A 26,823-nucleotide genomic window follows, 5' to 3' on the forward strand; every position below is an offset into this window, starting at 1 on the left:
ACATTGATATTTTCTTCCATCAGGCCAGTCTCATTGAACAGCAATGCTCCCTACTTAAACTCACTCTGGTTGCAGGTTTCTGGTGGAGGGAAAGGAGCAACAGGAGGATCTGCAGGGCCCAACCTTTTAGTAAGCCAGAGACAGGTAGGGCCCAGTGGTTCCAACTGCCAGCGGTCCTGCATGGGGGCAAGCTTGAGGCGAGAGACATGGTACCAAGGTGTTTGCCCTAGGAGCTTGGCTGCAGTGGGAGCAGTCAATATTACCGTATGGGGGTCCCGGCAACCTGGGCAGTAGGGAGCCAGGCTGGAGCTCCCTCAGAAGAGCCCTGTCTCTTGGCTGGAGGGGGACCTCTGGGTGTGCTTCATCTGGACCCGCTATGGAAGGAAGGGTCCGGTCCACGTGTTCCCTGAGAAGATGGCGGAGTAAAGACAGAAAGGGGAGGTAGGTGGCAAGAGGAGGGGGGTTTGGCTAAGAGAGAAAAATTGGGAATCCAGTGTCGAAAGAAGCCTATTAGATTGAGGAAAGAAAGAATCTGAAGGAGAGTGAAAAAGGGGATTCCGTCTAAACTGCATGTCAGGCGTGCAAAGGGGAAAAGAAAGGGTCCCATCCACTCCCATAACCGAGACCTGTGAGGGAACTAGAGGTCCAGAATGTTATGGCAAAACAGAGAAGGTAGCCCCCGTGTCCTTGAATATAAGGGATCTCCAATCATTTCCCAGTTCTTTGGCAATAGTTAAATTGGTGAGGGTGTTAAAATAGAAAATCCCTTCAGGAGGCTACCTTGTTCAATTACCCAGTGGGTATAGTGACCCGGTCACATCAGAAAAGAAGATCAGTTTCTTCTTCTTTAGGGAAGAAGAGATTCCATATAAGGCACTCCAGGAGTGTTTTTGAGTCAGGTTTAGATTCTTGTGCCTTTATGGCCACTCTCAGCCCTTGGAGTGATCAAAGATGAGAATTGGCGTCCTGCAACTGAACCTCTGGTCACCGGATAGTTAGGTAGAGTGGGTGTGTTCGGGACGTCTCCACGGGCACACGCACTCAGAACGGAAAAGAGGTCCCTGACACAGCTGTGATTACGGATAGGGAGTCTCCGAGGAAAGAACTGAGGGGAGGCTGGAGGCAGGGGACTTACTGCATCATGTGCCAAAGTGAGTGGAAAGTTGGAGGTCCTGGTTCTTCCTCGGAAGGGAAGGGGAGAAGAGCATCCCCAATGGGCTTCAAACTCCTCTGGGGTTTTGGCACCAAATGTAAGGTATTTTTCCCGCAGAGGAAGAAAGAAGGGCATAGCCACCAAGTGAAGAACAGCAAAAGCTTTATTTAGTAGAGCATATCCCAGATGAGCTTATCTGGTCCGTGAAACAGGCCAGAGAAGTCACCCCCCTCCTCTGTTTTGGGGTCATTTATAGCGTCAGTGGGTGTTTGGGCTGATATGACATGGCGAAATTTCATTGGCTGACAGATGGTTGTTCTTTTTCAAAAGGCTCTGGGCCATTTCTTTTTGGTGGGCATGGGTGTGAGTGGTTCCAGCCAAAGTTCCCGGGGCCTGGTTCCTCACGTTACCTTCCCCCATTGCCAACCAACCTCACACAACTAATGTCAGTGATAAAATAAACCCACCACCTTCATATACCATTGTGATAAACATGCACCAGGTGGGGAAATGATAAATCAGCAAAAGAATAAACAGAAAGCAAATGACACCTGAGATAAGATAAAATGTTTTTATCCCCAGAACTCCACTTTGTGCTATGGGCCTTTCTGTTGTTTAGCTTTGTGTTTTAGTTATCTATTACTACTTTTAAAACCAACCCAATAGTGCCTTATAGCAACAATCATTTATTTGCTCACAATTCTGCAATTTTGGCAGGTCTTAATAAGGATGCTTCATCTCTGTTCCATGCTAGGGTTGGCACTTCCTGATGGGCTTTTTCACTTAATCTGGTGCCTCAGCTGGAATGGGCTAAATATCTAGGGATTGGCTAAGCATCTTGCTCTTTCCATGTGGCCTTTCCATGTAGCTAGCTTGGGCTTCCCCACAACATGGCGGTTTCTTCTTCTTTTTTTTTTTTTTACAGAGACAGAGTGAGTCAGAGAGAGGAATAGACAGGGACAGACAGACAGGAACGAAGAGAGATGAGAAGCATCAATCGTTAGTTTTTCATTGCGTGTTGCAACACCTTAGTTGTTCATTGATTGCTTTCTCATATGTGCCTTGACCATGGGCCTTCAGCAGACTGAGTAACCCCTTGCTGGAGCCAGCGACCTTAGGTTCAAGTTGGTGGGCTTTTGCTCAAACCAGATGAGCCCGCACTCAAGCTGGCGACCTCGGGGTCTCGAACCTGGGTCCTCTGCACCCCAGTCCGACGCTCTATCCACTGTGCCACTGCCTGGTCAGGCATGGTTTCTTCTTATATGGCAGTTGGCTTTTCCTAGAGTGAAAAGCAGTGGTCAGACATTCTTAATGCCTGATCTTAAAAGTCCTAGAACATTATTTCTACCACATTCTTTTGGTCAGATCAGTCACAGAGCCAGCTAAGATTCAAGGGGAGGAAAAAATAGATTCCACTTCATGATGCCAGCTAAGATTCAAGGGGAGGAAAAAATAGATTCCACTTCATGATGAAGGAGATATTGTTGTAACCATTTTTGGAAACATTGTCTACCTCACATTGTTTTCTCATAACAAGGTGTTGTGTGCTTTTACGCTTTTCCTTTAATGGTGATAAAATTTATCAAGTTGGAAAAGATACGTATAGATTTGACTTTTTAAAATTAGACCCTTATAATTATCATCATGCCTTGGTTCTGAATGGAAAGATGGTCTCTTTATGGATTCCTAAGAAACAAGAGATTATAAGACCCCAAACATAGCAATGACAATTGAGAGGAAATACCTGGACGAGCCTGATTTGCCAAAACCTAAAATCCAAAGCATGCTCAATTCTGTGAGAGTATCAGTCCCCACGTTACAGGCTTAGTCTACCTCCTGAGAAAAAGTCAACTAGCCACCATATTCTGGTTATTATTCCTGGGTGTCAGATAATCCCCTACAGTTTGAGTTACATTAAAGTCAGTATTGTTAGAATTTCTAGTATTGTTGAAAAGAGACTGAACACAGGATTCTTTTGAGCATTAGAATGTGAGAGTATTTCAGATACTGTAATATATGCTATACCCATTGAGGATTGCTGTAAATTCCACCCTAGATCAGAGAATTGCATCTTAGTCCAAACTGGATCTATACCAGAGCTGATATGCATCAACATGACTTCCTTGCTTTTGCCAGACACAGCTAATCCATCTGTACACATACAGAGCTTTGGTTTGGAAAGCATTTTCTTTTTTTTTTTTTTTTTTTTTTTTTTTTCATTTTTCTGAAGCTGGAAACAGGGAGAGACAGTCAGACTCCCGCATGCGCCCGACCGGGATCCACCCGGCACGCCCACCATGGGGCGGTGCTCTGCCCACCAGGGGGCGATGCTCTGCCCATCCTGGGTGTCCCCATGTTGCGACCAGAGCCACTCCAGCGCCTGAGGCAGAGGCCACAGAGCCATCCCCAGCGCCCGGGCCATCTTTGCTCCAATGGAGCCTTGGCTGCGGGAGGGGAAGAGAGAGACAGAGAGGAAGGCGCGGCGGAGGGGTGGAGAAGCAAATGGGCGCTTCTCCTATGTGCCCTGGCCGGGAATCGAACCCGGGTCCTCCGCACGCTAGGCCGACGCTCTACCGCTGAGCCAACCGGCCAGGGCTGGAAAGCATTTTCAAGCCCACTGTCTCATTTTCTTCTCACTATAAATAATCAGGTGAGCAGGCAGGCCCTGTGTGAATGCCCACAGTTTGCGGTATAATAGAATAGAGGTCATAACCTCTCTGGGTCACTGGAGAGCTTCGATGCACAGCCTGGGGAAGCAGCAGCTCTCCTAATTCTTCTTTCTTCAGGATTTCTTTCCAGGGTTCTCGTCCTTTGCTGGAGGAGACAGCCCTCCAGCTTCTGTCCTCTTGGACTTCAGGCATCTTCTGAGGGCCTGTTCTTCGCTGTTCCATAGACCAAATCCTGAGCCCATGGGCCAACTTCAGTCAGCATCTAGTGTCAGTTACCACAGCAAGGTGGGGTCTGGCTCTCTACCTTTAAAAGTTGAGTGGCATCCCCTATATCTGGAGCCCCAATTTTCTTTCCAAGAAGGCCAAGAAGTGGGCCTGCCAGACAGTGCAGCGTCTGGGGTTCTACCCTATTTTGGCCTGAATGGGCCTCTTGGGCTCTTTAGGCTCCATCACGCTCAATGCCCTTAATTTTCCTCTCACAGCCAAAAGAAAAAATGTTTTGAGTCTCTTTGTGCCACAAACCCTTGGCCAAACCCGCTGGGGTGCGGGGGAGGGAGGTGTCTTCCTCTCGCCCCTTGCGTTCTTCCTCCCACTCCTTCGGGTTCCTATTTCTGTATCCCTAGCCCCTTCTCCCCCGTCTCGGAGTTGCCCCAGTGCCAGCCCCACCACAGCCCCATTCTCCGTCCGTTCCGCTCGCGCCTCTAGTCCCCTCCCGGCGCCCAGCTTTTGTTGCCGGGGCTAGTTTCTAACTTGAGAGTGTCGCCCGGCTCGGCGCCAGGTCATGTGCGTTAGTGACAACCTCTCGCAGGGCGGCCCCGGGGACCCCGCGCCGCCGATTGGCGGGGCCGGGGCTGGCGCGGCCCGGGGCGGGGCCGCGGGCGGGCGGGGCGGCCGATCAGCTGTTCCGAGCGCTCCACAACAACAAAAGGAGCGAGGCGGTCGGACGGCGGCCAGCCGCGCAGCGACAGGAGGGCCCGCCCGGCCCCGCGCCCGCCGCTCCCGGAGCCGCAGCTACCTCAGCAGCCCGGCCCCGCGCCCGCCGGGCCCCACGGAGCGAGGCGCTGCTGCTCCGCCGCGGTCCGCGCTGCAGGTCGGGCCCACGTAAGTGCAGGCGGGGCCGGGGCCGCGTCCGCTCCTCCCGGCCGCCCCGGCGGCGCTGCCCCGACCCGCGCGCCCTGTCCCGGGGCCGCCGCCCGTGCGCTCCCCGACTTCCCGCTTCCTTGGCGCTCCGCCGCCGGGCCGTCCACCCCCTCGGCGGGCCGCGCGGCCCCGGGTGCGGGCGGAGGCGGCTCCGCGGGACCGGGCCGAGCCGAGCCCCGGTGCGGGGCGGCGGCTGGGTGTTCGGTTTCTGCCTCCTCCCCCGAGCGTGCCCTGCTTTCTTGGCCGCAGCGGGACCTCCTCCTCCTCCTCACTCCCCTCGTCGCCTCTGCGCTCGGCCGTTGGGCTGGGAGTGTCCGCCTCGGGACTCCGGGGGCGCGGCGCGCGCCCCCCGCCCCATCCGCTAGCACTGCTGGCCCAGGGTCGCAGTCGGCAGCACCAAGGCTCTCGGCTCCCGGAACCCGGCTGCCGCCGCCTAAGTGCCCTCCTGTCTGTGGCGTGTTCCTGACCCTGGTGGATCTTACACATCTCTGTTTGAGGTTGCACCTGTGGAAAGAGCGCTTTATTTGCCCATCATAGTTAAAAATCCTAATCATTTTAGTCCCTGGTTGAGGGTTTATGATGTGCCATAATAGGATGTTGATTGCTTTGCCTTATTTTATGAATAGGAAACCCGAGGCACAGAGAGATTGAGTAAATGACACAAGGCCACACAGCCAGTTAAGAGGACATGGTGTTTTCTCTTTCAAAGATGGAGATGAATTCTAAATGAGGGATCCACGTTTTCAGTGTATTTCCCCGTTATGTCTGCTCATTATCATCTGTGTTAGTTCCAATTTAGAGTAGATTAAGGAAGAGCCTCTTCTCATCTGTAACTTCCAAGGATTTGGGCATACATTGCTAAAAGTAAACATTTTCTGAATACAAAGTAGTTTTGGGAAAAGGGGGACAGTGACCCATGCCAGGGGGTGGTCATTGAACAGAAGTTACAATGAGGTACTCCAAGATCCTGACATCACTTGCTTGGTAATTGAAATACGTTTTATATTGCAGATGTGAAAAGCATTTGGGAAGTTTTTTATTTTAATTTTGAATAATAAATTCAGAATTTATTATAATTCTGAATTGGCAGCATAATTTTTAAAGGCCCCTGCCTGGAACGAAGATCTTACTAATTTCTATGTCCAAGATCTCTTGTTTTTTCATCCTTTTGTTCTTTTCTGTGAGTGCTCACTCATATTTTTCTTGGGAATGGCCCTTCTTTAAAAATTCAAGGTTAACAGGCTGTGTATGACCACTTACTGCTGCCTTTGTTCACTGTCATTCAGCCATAGGGCCAACACTGGAGGGTCCCTGGTAGAATAACCTGGTTGTAGCTAGATGAATAAGTGTCAAAGTGGGGAACAAGCAAAGACAATTTTTTGCTTGGTTTTTCTGCAGTTTAAAATCAATTTTAAATTACTTAAAGCAGCGTGTTTATTTTTCTATACTAGTGAGGGGGCGAGGAATGAAAAGAAAGATAATTTGGGGGCTGCTTTTCAATGAAGATGTGTTAGTTTAGCCACCTGGTGTTTTGAAACTGTTAAGAAGCCACAACTGTACATACAGAAGTTAGATCATCAAAGTTGTGTAATTTTTTTTTTTAATGTTGTTTTTGGAGCCGCCTACTGGCAGCCAAAACCAACTGAAAAGTGCTGTTCTTTGAAGTTCCTGGAGCCAGGGTTGAGGCTGGAAGGAGCCGGGAGCTCATGTGCAAGGAAAAGCAATGCACTTGGAACCAGACTTACGCTCTAGTGCCAGCTCCACCTCTGAGCAGCTCTGTCACTTTTGAGCAAGTTACTTAATTCCTGAGCCTCAGTTTTCTTACTAGTATAATGGGACAAATAAGTACTTCAAGTCCCTGTCACATACAGTAAGCATTCAGTAAATTGTAGCTCTAATTATTATATAAACATTTTCTAGATAAAGACACCCAGACCCAAAGATACTAAATTACTTCACAGTCAAAAACTGGCTGGGAATGAATTTGTGGTTTATATTTACCAGATTCCTGCTATGTGTCAGGCACTGTTTTAGGTGATACACACTTAATCCTCATATTTACACCACCATCACCATTTTAGGGGTGAGAAAACTGAGGCACCAAAGAGTTACTAAATATCCTAAGTTTACAGAAGATGCACGTAACAGAGCCAAGATTTCAAACACATCAGGCTAACTCCAGAACCATGCTGCCTCTAAGTGTTATCTCAAAAGTGAGAAGCTAATAAACTCTTCCAGACTAGCATCTCATTTTCTAAGTTCTCAAACTATATTGCTCTTTCAGTATCAACTCAGCCACCTTTCTTGCTCATAGAGAATTTCTCCTCATGTAATAACATGGAAAACATTGATGAATAAGTAACAAAGCAGGATACAAAGTTGTATATTCACTAGACTACAACTAATGAGGAAAACGTGTAAAAGAAAAAGCTAGAGGAAAACGTATTGATACAATAAATACTCTAACAACGGTTGCAACAAGACATGGAATAATAGCTATTTTCTAAACTTTCTATAATATAATTTCATTTTATAATGAAAAAGACATTTTTTTAAAGGGAGTTATTTTGAGCCAGGATTACAGGGACAAAGCTGCCTTCTTGAGATGCTGATGCTCAGGCAGACACTTTGCCCCCCACCCCCCAACTGCTCAGCTGAGGTTGGTTAAGGCTGAAAGCTTGCAGGTGCTCTGAAGAAAATTAGAACTACTCTCTAGGCCTCTTTGCCTCCACCTCTTTATTGAAGTCCGAGCCTTATTTGTAAATTTGTCCGCCTAGGAATTTTCACTTTTATCATTGCCCTAGAGTTGTGAATATCAAAAAGTCACATGTGATGAGGAGTGAAGCCTGTGTGCTTTGCCCTTTAGCTCCACATACAACCAGCTTGGTGGAGAGTGTTTCTTGGTGGGAGCCAAGGTCAGGAGGAGCAGGGACTGGGTAGGGAAAGTCCCTCGGTCACAGGGAGGATAGGCAAGACTCCACTCTGTCTTTCCCACTGGGCTTCAACAGCTGTGTCACGTAAATACCAGCACTGACTCAGGAGAGATGAGGGTGAGCTCTTCTCCTGCCTGGCTGGGCTCCAGAACACTACACACACAGGGTTGGCTGCCCATGTAGGAGGCAAGGGACGTTTGGAGGCAGCGTCTGCTGCAGGAAACTAAAAGAAGGATTACTTTGTGCTGCCTCATGGGAAGCTTCTCTGGAGACACCATTCCTGTGACAGAATTGTGTACATTCCAGGATGAGCTGGCTTTCATCACGTGGGTTTGAAGCTGTAGCCAGAGGGGCAGTTTGCAGGGGCCCAAACCATGTTTCCTACCTGTAGCTGCCACTTAACTGGCCTGGGCCCCACGTGGCATCACAGTTGGGGCACCAGGGACTCATTCAGGATGAGCAAGGGTTCCCTTGTGAGGTTGTCCTCTCCCCTTCACTGCACACACACCCCTGTGCCTCCAGCTTCCTATCCGGTGCAGGGCCAGCTCTGGGGAACTGGGCTTAGTCTCTCAAGTGGTTCAGCAGACACTGAAATATACTTGGGGCCAATATCTGCCTCCATAATTTAAGAGAAATGGGGAGAAAACTTTAAAACTCCTTTTTCCCTTCTAGCTTATATATTCAAAAACTTTATTTACATCTAACATTATGATAGTTCATCTTTTGGGATATGTGTCACACCACAGCGGGTGAAGCAAACTGCAGAGTGCACTTGTAACTTCTATTACACGGAACATAAAGCTGAATTTGAATTCTCATACTGGAGTTCCAGCCGTCATGATTTGGCCATGTTGCCTTCCATAAGGGTTTCAGGAAGACTGGTTATGCAAGTGAAACTTCCTGTTTACCCATTTTTAATATTGAATGGCTGAGGGTGACGGATTGTGACCACAAAAGTATTACAAATGTCACTGATTTGAAGACATATTTGTAGTACTACACAGTCGGAATAACATGCTAAACAACTGTAACAGTCCAATTTGCATGTAAATAATTGAGCCAGGAGTCTCATCAGCTACAAATTCTAACTACATTTACAGCTGAAGATGCTTGTTTTAAAAGTGAAATGTCAAAAGTCTGAAGTTACGGGTTCCAGGCTCATGCTCATGAGAACAGGAAACGTTATTTAGTGAGGTGCTTTTCATCATGGTCTCATTCACTCTCACAGTTTCTGTCATCCCCTTTGTGTGACAGCTCAAAGGCCTCCAGCAGAGACCATGCTCTTGAACTCCAAAGCCGTAAGTTCAGTGCCTACTAAACATCGCCAGGTGCATACTTGGAGATTTACCAAATTCCGTATGTCCAAAATGCTCAGCCTGTACCTTCTGCAGTATTCCTGTTCCATTATGGTCTCACCATTCTCCCAGTTGGCCAGGCCACAAGCCTGCATCATCCTTGACTTCTCCCTCCCCTTAACCTCTGACTCCCCCCACCTGCAGCCTGCTCTGGTGACTATCATCTGAATTCTGAGCCACGCTGAAGGTGTCTCATTCTAACGCAATTGCAGATTTCCACAATGTTTCTTCTCTCCCTTTCTCCATTCTTGATCTGCTCAACTGCTCAAAGTTAAAGTCATTTATTGAAGAATCCCTTCCTTCCTTGACCTTGACCCACGTAGATCTGAGAGACAACTAGTACTTCTTCCACGGCATCTGTCTGTATCATACCAGTTGTTACACTTGCCATGGGAGGGCTTCCTGTACAGTTATCTTCCCTGCACTTAGCACTATACCTGATGCATATAATAGGTACTCAATAAATATTTGCAGAATAATAGGTGACATTAAGAGCTTTGTTCCAAATGTCTTCCAAGTAGGTTGCTTGCATTATCTCATTTTACAAGAGTAGGATCAGGAAGACCATTTAGGAGGTGGTGATTGGCAGTCTGGAGAGACACCAGAAGGTTGGCTTCAACTAGGATGAGTGCTGGAGGGAAGTAGGTGGGTTTGAATCACACATGCAGCTAGAGGCAAGAGAACTTGCTGATACCTTTGGAGGAGGGATGGAGCGGGAGCAGGAAGAATGGTAGGGCTTAAAAGAAGCCAAAGGTAACTGCTAGATTTGGGGCTTGAATAACTGCTGGATGCTGCTCTTTCTCCTTACTGAGAAGGGGGTGAAGGACAATATGTAAGTTTGTGGGAAAAATTAATTAAAAGTTCTCTTTGCTAAGTGTTAGGTTTGATGTGCCCATCAGGTAACCAGGGCAACATGAACTCTGGAATAAGATCAGATAGATCTGGGGTTCCTCATTTAGAACTCATCAAAACTCCATGAGGTGGAACTACTGACAGCTGAAGAAATACTGTAACTTCCTAACTTGTAGAGGGCAGAAGGTCAGTGCCAGCACTGAACCCAGGGACACTGACAACTACTTGCCACCTACCCAGTGAATGGTTGTTTCCAGTTCTGGTCACTATCCACCTTAGTTTTCTACAGTGTAAATTTTCCCATGCCAGCTGTAGGAATTGTTTTGAAGGTCAAAGTGTGCTGTACTTGCAGATTTTAAATGTAATTAAGTATCACATACAAGAAGTACAGCACATAAGAAAAAACGAGCCCAGGAAAGATGAGGGCCTGGCAATATGGTGGTCACTGGGCACTATTGCTGGGTTCATTGGGCAGCTTCTCGGTACTTGACTAGCATATAGCAAGACTGTTAATATCTAGTTTTTTAGCTACTTACAGAAAAGCAGTATTGCAGTTTGAAATTATTTAAATTTATAAATTTAATTCAAATTTATAATGAGATAAATTCAGATGTATCCCTTATTGTGAAAGCACAGATGTGAAAACCAATTTCTCCCCCTTCTTTTTTTTGCAATTTTCCAATAATGTTTTTATTCACAGAGCTTTACCTCTTTTTTTTTTTTTTTTAATTTTGAGAGGCAGAGGAAGGGAGAGAGACAGAGAGACAGAAACACAGACCTGTTCCTATATGTGCCTGAGTGAACCCACAACCTTTGTATATCATGACGATGCTCCAACCAATGGAGCTATCTGGCCAGGGCAAAGTTTTACCTTTTTTAAAAAGATGAAGTTGGCCCTGGCCGGTTGGCTCAGTGGTAGAGCGTCGGCCTGGCGTGCAGAAGTCCCGGGTTCGATTCCCGGCCAGGGCATACAGGAGAAGCGCCCATCTGCTTCTCCATCCCTCCCCCTCTCCTTCCTCTCTGTCTCTCTTCCCCTCCCACAGCCGAGGCTCCATTGGAGCGGAAATGGCCCAGGTGCTGGAGATGGCTCCTTGGCCTCTGCCCCAGGCGCTAGAGTGGCTCTGGTGGCAACAGAGCGACGCCCCGGAGGGGCAGAGCATCGCCCCCTAGTGGGCAGAGCGTCGCCCCCTGGTGGGTGTGCCCGGTGGATCCCGGTCGGGTGCATGCGGGAGTCTATCTGACTGTCTCTCCCCATTTCCAGCTTCAGAAAAATACAAAAAAAAAAAAAAAAAAAAAGATGAAGTCTAGCCTGACCAGGTGGTGGTGCAGTGCATAGAGCATCGGACTAGGATGCGGAGGACCCAGGTTCGAGACCCCGAGGTTGCCAGCTTGAGAGCGGGCTCATCTGGTTTGAGCAAAGCTCACCAGCTTGGACCCAAGGTCGCTGGCTTGAGCAAGGGTTTACTCGGTCTGCTGAAGGCCCCCGGTCAAGGCACATATGAGAAATCAATCAATGAACAATTAAGGAACCACAACAAAGAATTGATGTTTCTCATCTCCCTTCCTATCTGTCCCTATCTGTCCCTCTGACTCTCTCTGTCTCTGCCACAAAAAAAAAAAAAAAAAAAGATGAATTCTAGAATGAGTTACAATTTTATTTAAAAGGAATAGTTCCTAATTAATATGACTTGTCATAGTTTGGTATTAATAGATAAATAGCTAAATTTCTGTTTTGGATTTGATGCTGCACTAAGGGCTGAGGTAGCTAAAATGAATGGCATAATCCCTGCCCTCCAGGAGCCATCACCGAACAAGTTGATCCGATGTGGTGTGGCAAAGTGCTCTTCTGTATCAGGATGGGTCTAGGAGTAAGAGGGGCCATGGTGCAGCCTGAATTGAGGTGTGAAAGTAAATTATACAATCACTGAATCTGCACTCATTTTTTAAAAAAATTATTTTTCAATTACAGTTTACATTCAGTATTATTTTATATTAATTTCAGGTGTGCACCACAGTGGTCAGACAGTCACATACTTTACAAAGTGGTCTCCCAGATATTTCAAGTACCCGCCTGGCACTATACGTACTTACTACAATGTTACTGACTATATTCCCTAAGCTGTACCTTACATCTCCATGGCTATTTTGTAACCACCAATTTGTACTTCTCAATCCCTTCACCTTTTTCACTTAGTCCCCCAACCCCCTTCCCCTCGGGCAACTTGTATCTGTGCCAATCCTCCTTTTTATTTCACATTTTAAAATATTTACAGGTTGTGTTGAACATTCATTTACGTTTTGTAAATAACAGATATTGCAGTTCTTATATTTGGCTTTGCAGGAAAGGAACAGCTATAACTGAGTTAAGGCATGTACTTTCTTCTGAGGTTGTGTATATATGGTGTATGCACTTTTAAAACCACACACATAGTGGTGGCCTGGAATGCTGAGATCACCGTTTTGGGTTTTTTTTAGTTTTTGTTTTTTTTAATTTTTATTTATTTTTTACAGAGAGTGAGTCAGAGAGAGGAATAGACAGAGACAGACAGACAGGAACGGAGAGAGATGAGAAGCATCCATCATTAGTTTTTCACTACACATTGCAACACCTTAGTTGTTCATTGATTGCTTTCTCATATGTGCCTTGACCGCGGGCCTTCAGCAGACCGAGGAACCCCTTGCTGGAGCCAGCGACCTTGGATTCAAGCTGGTGGGCTTTTGCTCTAACCAGATGAGCCCATGCTCATGTTGGCCACCTCGGGGTCTCGAACCTGGGTCCTCTGCATCCCAGTCCGACGCTCTATCCACTGCGCCACCGCTTGGTCAGGCCAGGTCACCGTTTTGATCCCGGTCTTGCCCAGTCAAGGCACATATGAGAAGCAACACTATGAGTTGATGCTTCCCACTCTTACCCCTGCCCCCCCCCCACCGCCTTACCCCATCTCTAAAATAAATTAAATCTTTTTTTTTTTTTTTTTTTGTATTTTTCTGAAGCTGGAAACGGGGAGAGACAGACAGACTCCCGCATGCGCCCGACTGGGATCCACCCGGCACGCCCACCAGGGGCTACACTCTGCCCACCAGGGGGCGATGCTCTGCCCCTCCGGGCGTCGCTCTGCGGCGACCAGAGCCACTCTAGCGCCTGGGGCAGAGGCCAAGGAGCCATCCCCAGCACCCGGGCCATCCTTGCTCCAATGGAGCCTTGGCTGCGGGAGGGGAAGAGAGAGACAGAGAGGAAGGAGGGGGGCGGGGTGGAGAAGCAAATGGGCGCTTCTCCTGTGTGCCCTGGCCGGGAATCGAACCCGGTTACCCCGCACGCCAGGCCGACGCTCTACCGCTGAGCCAACCGGCCAGGGCCTAAGTAAATCTTTTTAAAAAGAGAGAAATAATCTTATTTTTCTGTTTTATTTTAGGGATAATGACTCTTTTTCTCAAGTAAGTGGAATAAGCACCTGTGCACTTTAATCTTCTGTCAGTGCCATCAGGCTGACTGAAGACAGGGTCTTGAAATCTCAGCTATAAAGACATCCAGCCAAAGTCTCAATCTTGCCTTAACAATGTTCCAGAGACTGAATAAAATGTTTGTGGGTGAAAGCAATACTTCTTCCAACCAAGAACCAGAATTTAGTGAGAAAGAAGATGATGAATGGATTCTTGTTGACTTCATAGGTAAGGTATTTTCTTCACTGTTAATCATCACAGCAAAAGCAGAAACACTTGGCATCTCAGTTTTTGTATAAGTAAATCAATAACTTTGAAGATTTTTAACCCTGAAAAGTAAATAGACAAGCGTGACCAGGCAGTGGCACAGTGGATAGAGCACTGGCCTAGGATTCTGAGGATCCAGGTTCAAAACCCTGAGGTTGCTGGCTTGAGTGTCAGCTCATCCAGCCTGAGTGCAGCCTTACTTGAGTGCGGGGTCTTCAGCTTGAGCATGGGATCATAGATATGACTCCCTGGTCATGACTCGAGCCCAGAGGTCACTGGCCTAAGCAGGGGATCATTGGCTCAGCTGGAGCGCCCCCCCCCATTAAGGCACATATGAGAAAGCAATCAATGAACAACTTAAGGTGCTACAATGAAGATTGGATGCTTCTCATCTCTCTCTCTCTTCTTATCTCTATCTCTCTCGATTAAAAAAAAGTAAATACTGTAGACAAGAATTTATATTTTTAAAAATTGCAGAAAACATCTTGTGCCAGGTGATCAGCCAGTGAAATTGATTGACATCAGACTTTCCAGTTTTACACTTACATACTGATTAAATTGGGCACTTTAATAAAAAACCGTCAAGACTAGACAAGCAGTACCCCACATGGCTTGTTATATGTTTACTCAGTAGAACAGAAATAGTCTGAAAATCTTCCTGCAAAGCCAACATAATCCATGCCATACAGTGGTATCTCTCTCTCTCTCTCTCCCTCTCTCTCTCTCTCTCTCTCACACACACACACACACACACACACACACACACACACACAGCTCAGAAATTATTTTATACTCACTATGAGTGAATATATTTTGTTTCTAACCTAAATAAAGGAAGGAATGTGAACATCAGCTAATAGCAGTGTCTCTTCTTTTTCTGTGCTCTGATGTGATATCAATGTGACACTCATCCTCCTGTGGGACATCAACAACACATGTGGACTCATATCTAGACACTTGCACTGGTTTGTCAGCAGCAGAAGATGAGGAAGAAGAGGACATTGGTGAAGAGGCACCCACTGAGCATCCTTCAGTCTTTTCCTGTTTACCTGCATCTCTTGAGTGCTTGGCTGATACAAGTGATTCCTGCTTCCTCCAGTTTGAATCCTGTCCGATGGAGGAGAGCTGGTTTGTCACCCCTCCCCCATGTTTCACTGCAGGTGAATTAACCACTATCAAGGTGGAAACCAGTCCTATGGAAAACCTTCTCATTGAACATCCCAGCATGTCTGTCTACACCGTGCATAACTCCTGCCCTGGTCTCAGTGAGACCAACTGTGGGACTGACGAATTTCAGAACCCAAGTAGTCCCAGGTACGTCATAAGGATTTGACTCCACAGGCATTCTGTTGAACGTGCATTTTATTTATTTCTACTATCATTCAAAGCTAAGTTTTTAGAAGGTGCATAAGTAATTTTGTTAGACATTTTTGAAATAATGTGCAGAGTGCACAAGGCAGTTGGTACAAAAAGTGTTCATTTTAGATTTTCAAAAAGTTTTATGTCCTCTTAACCTGTTTTTTGTCTTCGAAGCACTTGTTAACATTTTACCACATTTATTCTCTCTGTATACACACACACACACACACACACCTTATCATTTTTGCAGAAACTTTTAAAAGCAGGTAGCTTTACATACTGAGTGATTTTCCATGGTAAACACTTAAGGGAAGAGAATGATTTTGTAGGCTACAAATGACATTCAAATATAAGATACCATGAGAAAAAAAAAGAAAATGTAGCATGCTCCAGTTATATAATGGCGAGCCATTCCATTTATAATGCTCTGCTAATGAATGGGAAGGAAAGACTGGCATTTCTGCTGCATAGCTCAGATTGTAACTCTGGCATTGTACAGACTGGATTATTTGAGGGTATCAAATTTGGCAAAAAGAGTAAGTCTTAAAATAAAACACTTTTTTTCAAATATTCCTAGCCAGGTCACATCAAATGACTCTTAACCTTAAAAACCTAAGAAATCTTAAGCATGAAGTAAAATGGCAGTTTTACCAAAACATTTTGTTCAGAGAGTTGTTTTCTACCTTACAGAGGAAAGATTTCATACCCAAACAATGTTTTGTTGATATATGGGGGTCCCAAGTGGTCTAAAAGGCTGTTTCAACGCCAGGTGGGTTAAGGGCCTGGAAAGGTTCAAGGAGAGTGCCTGTTCCTTGAAGTTTAATATGTTCCAGAGCGAACTTATAGGCATTTTGTGGCCTTTATCCAGGGAATATATTCACAATTGCTCCCTCCACTAAAATAAAGCCCGTGGCAGAGTTAATTAGCTCAAAGTTTGGCTAGGTCATGATGTACATTAGTGGAAGGTTCCCTGTGGTGTTCAAGTACTGTGGGAATGCTGACACTGCCTTAATTCCCTCACTACCTGTCAAGAATACAGGTGAACTTGATTCTTTGGAGCAGTTCAGAATATTACTACAATTAATGCTGTCACCCAAGGGGCCTCTTTTTCAATATCCAGGTTCTGACTCTGCAAACTAGAACATTGTATATATCTTCTGTTTCCTGTTTGCCAAATAAAACAAAGCCCAGGCAGCTCATTGTTAACTGTGCCAGGGTTTGCTGCACTCCCGTCTCAATATTATAGATTAGCTTGAATGAAGATAAACATACTTGTATCAAATTGAAAAACAATTTGCATATATAGTTACCCAGGCTTTCTAGTAGGTAAGCTCTCCATGGGAAATGTTACTTTAACTGGCACTTTATTCAGTGCTATAAGTTTATCATGAAGTCAGTGTTCCAGGCATTCTACTTATTTATGCACTTATTAGTCAATTCTTTTTTTTTTTTTTTTTTTTTTGTATTTTTCTGAAGCTGGAAATGGGGAGGCATGCGCCCGACCGGGATCCACCCGGCATGCCCACCAGGGGGCGATGCTCTGCCCTTCTGGGGCGTCGCTCTGCCGCAATCAGAGCCATTCTAGCGCCTGAGGCAGAGGCCACAGAGCCGTCCTCAGCACCCGGACAAACTTTGCTCCAGTGGAGCCTTGGCTGTGGGAGGGGAAGAGAGAGACAGAGAGGAAGGAGAGGGGGGAGGGGTGGAGAAGCAGATGGGCGCCTCTCCTGTGTGCCCTGGCCGGAAATCGAACCCTGGATTCCTGCACGCCAGGCCAATGCTCTATCACTGAGCCAACCGGCCAGGGCCTATTAGTCAATTCTTGTATGTGCCCTGACCAGGAATCAAACCTGCAACCATGGCATATCTGGACGATGCTCTAACCAACAGAGCTACTGAGCCAGGGCTGTTCCAGACATTCCAACAAAAATTTACAATATAATTTTTTGGAGGTGATATTGATTTAATGGTTTTATACTTGTTCAAGTTAATTTCTTCAGTTCTTTTTTTAAAAATTGATTTTAATTTATTGTGTTTACATAGATTCTAGTGTCCCCCTGATTGCATCCCCCACTTTCTTCAGTTCTTAAAAATTCTTCCTGATTTTGCTTTCACCTCTGAGGTATTCCATTCAAGAATTTAGCGTGATTAATAGTCCCTTTAAACTTATTGGCATTTGTATATATACTTTTCAGTATTTAAGCTGTGTGTTTGTGTATATATTCAGCAGCTTTGTAAATAATATTATAGAAGCAGTACACATTTATTGCAAAAATTAAAATATGCAAAAATTTTAAATGACATTCTTACTACCCAGAGATGAACACTGTTGAGATCCTAGGGCATACCCTTCCAGATTGTTTTTCCTATATGTGCTTGCACACATGAGACGTGCACACCCACACCCACGCACATGCATTTTTAACGTAAATGGGATCAAGCCGCAGATGCTTTTTTATAATCTGCTTTTTTAGGCAGTGATTTCCACCTTCTTTTTTAAGTAAAATTGCAGTTCACTTATTACACATGCTCAGATTTCCTAACTAGCCCATAATATTTCACCTGGTTTGTACAAAGCAGCATCCAGTCCTGGACCTGCACTGTGTCTGATAATATGTTTGCAGTTTCAATGCTGTGAGAATCTCATTTTTTATATCTTGTTTGTTCTTATATCTTCCTATGTTTTGATGTAACATATAGGGGAGTTAAATATGTACTTTTCCATTTATAACAGATCAAAACAACACATTTAACTTTATATGAATTCATTCTGAACATATAAAGTACAAGGCATCATAATAACTAAAATCTTTTTTAATATTCTTATTTTTGGATTTTGAATTCTTTTAAGTAAAGGCCACTAAATCATGGTAGAAATTAGGTAAAACTAGGTTCGAATGGCTATGTAGTAAAGATCTGTATTTTCTGAACAGGAATTAAATCATGTTTTTCAAAAGTTAGATCATTTCCATCCTATCTATCCTTGGAAATACTACTACAAAGCAAATAAAAGTAAGGTGCTTTAAAATTACAGATGAGCTTCAGAGTGGTTTTTTTTGTGTTTTAGCCTTTATAAATACTATAACTTTAAAACTAAGTAATATATAGGTGCCTTTAATGACCCAAAATAAGCCAATTAAAATAAAGTTGACCACATCCTAACAGTAAAATAATTAGCATTTAAAATCTTACTAATGAGCCTGACCAGGCGGTGGCGCAGTGGATAGAACGTCGGACTGGGACGTGGAGGATCCCGGTTCGAGACCCCAAGGTCGCCAGCTTGAGCGCAGGCTTATCTGGTTTGAGCAAGGCTCACCAACTTGAGCCCAAGGTCACTGGCTGGAGCAAGGGGTCACTCGGTCTGCTGTAGCCCCACGGTCAAGGCACATATGAGAAATCAATCAATGAACAACTAAGGAGCAGCAACGAAGAATTGATGTTTCTCATCTCTCTCCCTTCCTATCTGTCTGTCCCTCTCTCTAACTCTCTCTCTCTCTGTCTCTGCCACAAAAATAAAATAAATTAAAATTTATTAAAAAAAATCTTACTAATGATTCAATAGTTCACCATTTAACATTTGTAAGGCCAGAAAAAGCTGCTTATAAGAATCACTGGTGCCTGACCAGGCAGTGGTGCAGTGGATAGAGCATCAGACTGGGATGCCGAGGACCCAGGTTCGAAACCCCGAGGTCGCCAGCTTGAGCGCGGGTTCATCTGGTTTGAGCAAAAGCTCACCAGCTTGGACCCAAAGTTGCTGGCTCGAGTGAGGGGTTACTTCTGCTGAAGGCCCACGGACAAGGCACATATGAGAAAGCAATCAATGAACAACTAAGGTGTCACAATGCACAACAAAAAACTAATGATTGATACTTCTCATCTCTCCGTTCCTGTCTGTCTGTCCCTGTCTATCCCTCTCTCTGACTCTCTCTCTCTGTCTCTGTAAATAAATAAATAAATAAATAAATAAATAAATAAATAAAGGAAACATTAAAAAAAAAAAAGAGTCACTGGCACAGAGTAAGTATATTCCCTTTGAGACTGTGTTATATGTGTTATCAGTCTAAACAATGAGGTTAAGGACTCAAGGTGGCACCTTTTAAAAACCAGTCTTTATTTTAACTTCTGTCTATTGTATTTTTAATTCAACCTGCTTTGATTCTAATATATATATGTGTAAATATATATAAATATATATATAATTTTTTTTAAGAAAAGACAGTTTTTTTCCTCTAATGATTGCAGGCAGAATGTATAACTGCCCTTCCTGTGTAAATAACTCGTAAAAATCTTGGCCCTGTTCAGTTGGCTCAGTTGGTAGAGCGTCACCTGGCGTGTGAAAGTCCCAGGTTCGATTTCTGGTTAGGGCACACAGGAGAAGTGACCATCTGCTTCTCCACTCTTTTCCCTCCCCTTCTCTCTCTCTTCATCTCCCACAGCCATGGCTCGATTGGTTCAAGCAAGTTGGCCCTAGGCCCTGAGGATGGCTCCTTGGCTCTACCTCAGGTGCTAAAATAGCTGTTACTAAGCAAAATGGAGCTATGGCCCCAGATGGGCAGAGCATTGTCGGGCAGGGGGGTTGCCCAGTGGATCCCAGTCAGGGTGCATGCAGTAGTCTTTCTCTCTGCCTCCCTGCCTCTCACTTAATAAAAAAAATCTTAAAACTCTCACGGCCTTGGCAAGTGGCATAGTGGATACAGTGTCATCCCATACCACTGAGGTCACTGGTTTGAACCTGGGGTTGCCGATCCTAAGGGTGCTGGCTTGACTCCGAGGTTTCCAGTTCAAGCCCTGGTCAGCGCACATAGGACAGCAGCAACCAATAGTTGCACAACTAAGTGAAACACAAGTTGATGCTTCTCTCCCTTTCCCTCTCCCTCCCTCCTCCCTCTCTCCCCCTCTCTCTCACTCTCTGCCCCCCTGCCTCTCTCCCGTTCTTTCAAAAGAAACACTTAAAATTCTTCATGTTATATGTAATATAGTTTAAATATTTTCTATTTGATTAGCTTTTAATATAGAAAGCATAATAATCATGATTTGTAGCCAAGGGTCTTTATAACATTGCTATAAAAATACCATTCCAAAGTGTGCCCTGTTGTGATATAAGTAATAAGCAGGTAGCTTTTACTAAAAGGTCTTAAATGAGTATATTTAAATATCCCTTATGCATATTTCTATTAATACAGATGTAGACCTTGTTTCCTAGATAGAAAATGTCTGTTGCCACAATGAGTATTCATCCTGCTTCATAACGATAGTCCTTGGGAGTAAGATCTGTGTTAGAATCCTGATTGAGTCAGTTAATAATTGTGACCTTCACACATCTCTGAGCCATAGATTTCTGATCAGTAAACTTGGGAATTAAAATATTTTTCTTTCAAGATCATGGCAAGAATTAAAATAACGTAATATTTGTAAAATAGTTGGCAGATGCACTTATTTAGTAAAAGTTGTTTCCCTCCCAGAAAAGCATATATAAATGTGTTTGCTTTGCATTTGAAATGTACTCAAAGTGTAAAGGATTTTTTATTAAAATCCTGGTCGACTTAATTAGCCACCTATGGATTATATGGCATATTTCTATTAAAAGTTGGCTGCTGCTTTCTGCAGTTGTCAGACAGTATGGTCACGAAATATAAACTTCTCTGTCCGCTATGAAACACTAAACTCTCAGTCAACTATAAGTTAATGTAGCAAATTGAATTTTGAAGTTATTTTTCAGTTCCATTATTAACGTACTTTATTATTTATTTTTTATTTTTAGTGAGAGACAGGGGCAGAGAGAGGAAGAGAGAGAGATGAGAAGCATCAACTCAGTTGCAGCACCTTAGTTGTTCACTGATTGCTTTCTCATAGGTGCCTTGACCAGGAGTGGGGGGGAGGGGGGCTACAATAGACCGAGTGCCCCTTTGCTCAAGCCAGCGACCTTGGGCTCAAGCCAGCAACCTTGAGCTTCAAGCTGGTGAGCCTGCACTCAAGCTGGTGAGCCCACGCTCAAGCCGGCGACCTCGGGGTTTCAAACCTGGGTCCTCAGCATCCCAAGCTAATGATTTATCCACTGTGCCACTGCCTGGTCAGGCCATACTCTGTTATTTAGTATATCCCCATTTTTTTCTGTTTCAGAGTGGAAGCTCAAAATGAAGTGGGGCAGCACATTCACTGCTATGTTGCAGCTGTTGCTGCTCATACAGCTTTTCTGGAACAACCCAAGAGCTTTCGCCCTTCCCAGTGGATAAAAGAACATAGTGAAAGACAGCCTCTGAACAGAAATAGCCTTCGTCGCCAAAATCTTACCAGGGATTGCCACTCACGGCAAGTCAAGCACAATGGCTGGGCTGTCCATCAGCCCTGCCCACGTCAGTACAATTACTAAGAATTTCAAGTTTGGTTGGTTGGTTTCTCTTGGTTTGTACATATGTGTGTGGATGTGTATTTGGATGATGAAGATGTTGTCTCTTTGCAGCCAATTGATGACCAATCACATAGTTTTATCAGTGTGTTTAGACACTATGTTGAAAACCAGATTTACGTGCTATGTATCACATAATGCCTTGCTCTTAACATTCACTTTTTTGTAAATTTTTTCATAATATTTTTGGAAACATATCAATACAATTACAGTGTTTGGTGTTTGGGGATGTCTTTAAATCTATTAAAGCATACATGAGTTAGCATTTTAAAGACATTTCTTCTCAAGTATGAAAATAAGCATCTTTCAATTTTATTTTGTATTACTTAATCAATCTTTTGAGTAAGCAAAAATTTATTCTCAGGGTCAGCCATACACTTTATTGACCAGTACTTGATAATCTTTTCTGTATATAACAAATACATTTTTACACACTAACATGAGCATTAACAGGTTATAGTTGCCATGGTTATAATGGAATTATGGCTGAATTTTCTTTTGAAAGAAAACTTGATATATTTCTGTATGTATGGGGTTTTTTTTTCCAGATTCGCCACACAGTTTATTTTGGAATTCAGGTACATTAAGTGTTGGTGAAGAGTGCATTCAGTAATTACAATGTGACTGTGTGATGTGGTACAGATGTGCAGGTATCATGGGACAAAAGCATTTGTCTCGCATGCAGAAGATTTCAATTAGACCTGTGAAGTTGTATTTGGAAAAATGTATGTCCATTAGTACCCTATTTAAGTTGTTTGGATTCACTCCTGCCAGCTCTGCCCACTCACCACCTCACATCAGCTGTAAATTCAGAAGTACTTGTCCAGGCACTTGAATGACTTCATAAATATATCTGCCCAAGGGAAGAGTGATAGGCTTTGTATTTCTGATACAGTAATAAATCCTCTGCCATGGAGCCTATCTTACCAAGTGGCAAACAAGGGTGAAGGGGAATTCCTAGTGATACCTTTTTGTGGTGTCTAAATGAAGAGTGACAGGTTGGCTTCCTGGGGTTTTCACTTAGGTTTTAAGTTGGGCTTCAGGCGGAATCCTTAACCACTTTGGCCTGTTTCATCCGCCAACAGGGAGCAGTAATAGTTACCTCCCTCACAGTTGTGAGGACTGTATTCTGATTTGAAGTGGGACTAATTTAGAATGTACCTTGTATGAAATTCCAAGGGCCTCTCTACTGAATCTAATGATGGGGGTGGGGCCTGTGGCAATTTTTTGCCACAACTGTTCTTCGTACTGTTGGTGCTAATGAAGCCAGGGTGCAGGGTTCAACACCCACAGAAGCCAGTTAACTGGACACGGAGAAGATCTATTTCTTACCTCTAGCCAGTCACTTGACTTTTTAGCAGTTGTAATGGGTTTTGCTGAGCCATCCACATTCTCACTGATTTCTTCTGAAATTAAGTTAAGCACGTTTATAATCCAAAGCACATTCTGCTGACAGAACAGTAGTGTCACCTGTATAATCAAATAGCTTATTTTCCTATATCCTCTGCAACCATAATTAAATTAGTACACATTTCTACATTATTTCAAGGGAAAAAGCAGCATATAGTTATGTGAAGTACCCGTATTACTGTATTTCTCCGTAACCCTGCAGCAGCTTGACGTGGTGAACCATGGAAGACTTTTTTTTTTTTTCTTCAAGTGAAGAGCTGTGCTCTTTTCTGACTAGACTGGGATTTTTGGAGTCAGAAACGGTCAAATAGTGTAGTTAAATGGTGGTGTTAGTTGTTCTTCCACTGGCATTAATGAAGTGCCAGGAATGTCTCTTTAGAACAAGAGTTTAGATCCCCTGTCTTTCCTTGTTCCCTTTCCATTTCAACTACCCCTTAATTTATTTGTTTTCTCATTAGGGGCCAAGTCTGTAAAGTTTTTGTCAAACTGAGCTAGAAATTATTTTGTTACTATTTGTGTTTTTGAGTTGGGAGATCGTAGAATTTTCATGAAGGTGTGTATGTTTTACATCATGTCTGTTATAGGGCCATGTATTGGTAACTTGAAAATAGACAAGCTAAATGTTTTCTTGATGTGAGAGCCTCGGAATACATGGGGGGCCTCTTTCTTCATAGATTACGTGCGAGTTGTTAGTACCTCACGAGCTACAGAAGTTCAGCTAAGAGAACTTGTTTGGCAGCATGAACAGATTTCTATATAAAATTGCAGTGGGCCTTTTTTACTTTCTTACTTTTTCAGAATTCCTGATACCTTAAATACATTTATTTCTGTCAGTTATTGCCTTTTTGTTTTCCTTATCTGGACCTACTGTTTTATGCTTTGTTCCTGGAAGACAAATGATTCCAGTCTTTGGGATGTTTTTTCAGATTAAGGGCTACCACACTCTCTGTGATATATTGTGGTTTCTGTCCAAAATTGGCACATGTAAGAATTGAAAAAAGTAGTTACATAATTCAGTTGAAGTTCTTGATCATTAGATGTTTGTTAGGCATCTACTCAGTACAAAGACACAAGACCAGCAATAACACAGAATGACATTGACATGTAAGTATTCTTTGAAGCACGGCCAAAATACAATTTATTATAAAGTAACTATTATTTTGCTGTTGTAAATATTAGTGGTTTACAATGTGCTTTCGTGCATATTCCTTAAAATTCATGCAGTGAGAAATAAGACCCCTTTGATTTTAGTGGTTTCTAAACTGATTAAAAATATAGAATATGACTCAGAAGTTTAGAATATGTGGTGAGCACAAGCAGTGCTTATGAATTAGTTTTAGTTTTTATAATGCACCATGTTTCTCAAAGTTTGTGTTTTTGTTAATAAAACATTTTATAATATATATCCTATGTTATTTTTTCTCAACTAATTGAATTATGTACTGCACTGTTAAGTTGAAGATTAAGCTTCCATTATTTATATTCTGTGGCAATGCCTTTATATGGTTGGCTGGTTAAAGAATTTTTTACAGAAAGTGTAGAGTGATTGGATTTTCAACTTCCTATTTCAGGGAGCTTTTTTTTAACATAAATTTTCTGTTCATTTTTCCAGTTCCCATGCAAACTGTTCCTTTTTACATACCTTCTCTGTTGTATTAGTACTTTTTTGTTTTGTTTTGTTTTGTTTGTTTGTTTTTTGTGTTTTTTTACAGAGACAGAGAGTCAGAGAGAGGGATAGATAGGGACAGACAGATAGGAACGGAGAGAGATGAGAAGCATCAATCATCAGTTTTTCGTTGCAATACCTTAGTTGTTCATTGATTGCTTTCTCATATGTGCCTTCAGCAGACCGAGGACCCCTTGCTCAAGCCAGCGATCTTGGGTCCAAGCTGGTGAGCTTTTTTTTTTTTTTTTTTTTTTGCTCAAACCAGATGAGCCCGTGCTCAAGCTGGCCACCTCGGGGTCTTGAACTTGGGGCCTCCGTGTCCCAGTCCGACGCTCTATCCACTGCGCCACCGCCTGGTCAGGCTGTATTAGTACTTTGAGTCTAGTAAGATGACAGTTCACTTAAAACTTGAGAGGGCGATTCAGAATTGCCTATTATTTTTTACTTCTCAAATCTGTGTGACACACAGATTAGTAACCTTTATGTCTTTGGTGAATCTGTCTTTGCTGTTTCTCTTCCTTCTCAAGGAAATATATTGTCTTTATATCTTAAGAAAAAAGAGCAAAGAAGAATAGCTTCCTTATCTTCATATTCTTTAAGTTGGAAACAAACAAAAAAAGGACTCCAATTAGAGGATAGACAGTTACATAGATTAATAATAAAGTTTAAGAGTTTCCAAATATTAGTTTTTGTTTTAGAACCAATTAAGAGACTGCTCCTTGTACTGGAGTTACTAGCATATGTGTGTAATGTTAACTTAAAATTACCTTCTTTTTAAGGCCCACAAAGAGATTAAATTCTTTTAAAAGTGGGGCTCCTATCATAGATGTTTCCATCAGCCATGTTGATGCATTATAAATGGCATCCTTATCTACTTATGTTAATGCTTAAATTTTTATTTAAAAAACTTTATTTAGAAAACCACCAAAATGCAATGGTGTCAGCCTTGCCATGTACCAGTTTCGCTTGAAATTTGACACCATTTACAGTGGTTTGGGGTGTAGAAAGAGGTACTGGAAAGCAAACAGATAAGGGTATCTTTTTCTATTTGCAACAGTATCTACGGGGGATGAGTTACTATTCAGAGGAAGGCAGCTTAAGTGGGTGATGTTTTATATATCATTGAAAATTTTCCTTACAACACTTGTTAAAGATTGTGTAATTGTTAAATGCCCAGTTTTGCTCTGTATTTGCCTGAAGTTTTTGTATTCATTTTCTAGATGGACTTCTGAAAACCAAACTACTACTTGGGGGGTGGGGGGGGGTATATGTGTATGTTTCCAAGCTTGGTGTGTGAGTGGTTTTGCTTGCTTTTTGGTTGTATTTTCCTCCAGAGGTTTGGAAGTTTAATCAATAATTGTATGTGTTATTTAAAGAAGAAAAGTGGCTTTGGTTTTTTTCTCAAGTAAAATGGTGAACGTATTTGCTTTTCAAGGGCAGGGCATCAGTTCTAGAGACTGAGGAGTATTGTAGACTGTACTATGTGCCTTCTTGATGTGTTTCTGGACACATTTTTTTCAACAACTTGAAAACTAAAAAGGGACATTTGGTTACGTTATATACTGTATATCAATCTATGCATAAATGGCAGCTTGTTTTCTTGAGCCACTGTCTAAATTTTTTTCTGTTTTTTATAGAAATTTTTATACTGATTAGTTCATAGCTGGTCAGTTTTATACACAGACTAAACAATACAGCACTTTGCCAAAAATAAGTGTAATATTGCTTAAAAATTGTGTATTAACACCAGTTCTTTGTAATTGGGTTCAATGGTGCATTTTGCACCACCTGGAGTTACGGTTTTTAATCTGTCAGTAAATAAAATGTCCTTTAACTTCATATTTGTCACATTCTCTTAGTTTTTCTTTATGGTCATTAGTTTTAAAACTAGGTACACCTCTATTTAAAATACTTGCTGTTCAGTTTTACTCATCCAAAAGATGCCTTTAATATACATTTAAAATATGTACTGTTTTTAAAAACGGGTAAAATTATTATATTGAAATCGTTTAATTGAATATGAATTTGAAGGTAACTCCCAGCCAGTACTTTTTCCCTCTTGTGAATCTGTGTTAAAAAAAATTAGCCTGACCTGGTGGTGGCGCAGTGAACAGAGCATCGGACTGGGATGCCGAGGACCTAGGTTTGAGACCCCAAGGTCGCCAGCTTGAGCGC

General features: G+C 43.2%; 1 protein-coding gene across 2 annotated transcripts in view; it reads left to right on the forward strand.

Moving 5' to 3' along the window:
- TP53INP1 (tumor protein p53 inducible nuclear protein 1) overlaps window positions 1–26,487 on the forward strand; it is a 124,184-nt gene extending 97,697 nt beyond the window's left edge. Inside the window, exons 1-4 of one of the 2 annotated variants that reach the window (XM_066266022.1) lie at window positions 4,744–4,923; window positions 13,516–13,771; window positions 14,764–15,124; window positions 21,287–26,487. In XM_066266022.1, coding sequence (XP_066122119.1) covers window positions 13,660–13,771; window positions 14,764–15,124; window positions 21,287–21,536 — 723 coding nt within the window. In that variant the 5' untranslated portion in view covers window positions 4,744–4,923; window positions 13,516–13,659 and the 3' untranslated portion in view covers window positions 21,537–26,487. Of the gene's footprint in view, window positions 1–4,743; window positions 4,924–13,515; window positions 13,772–14,763; window positions 15,125–21,286 lie in introns of those variants that run through there. The other variant, XM_066266023.1, reaches the window with a different exon arrangement.
- Window positions 26,488–26,823: the final 336 nt, after the last annotated feature.

This window comes from Saccopteryx bilineata, chromosome 3, assembly GCF_036850765.1.
Source record: "Saccopteryx bilineata isolate mSacBil1 chromosome 3, mSacBil1_pri_phased_curated, whole genome shotgun sequence".
NCBI lineage: Eukaryota > Metazoa > Chordata > Mammalia > Chiroptera > Emballonuridae > Saccopteryx > Saccopteryx bilineata.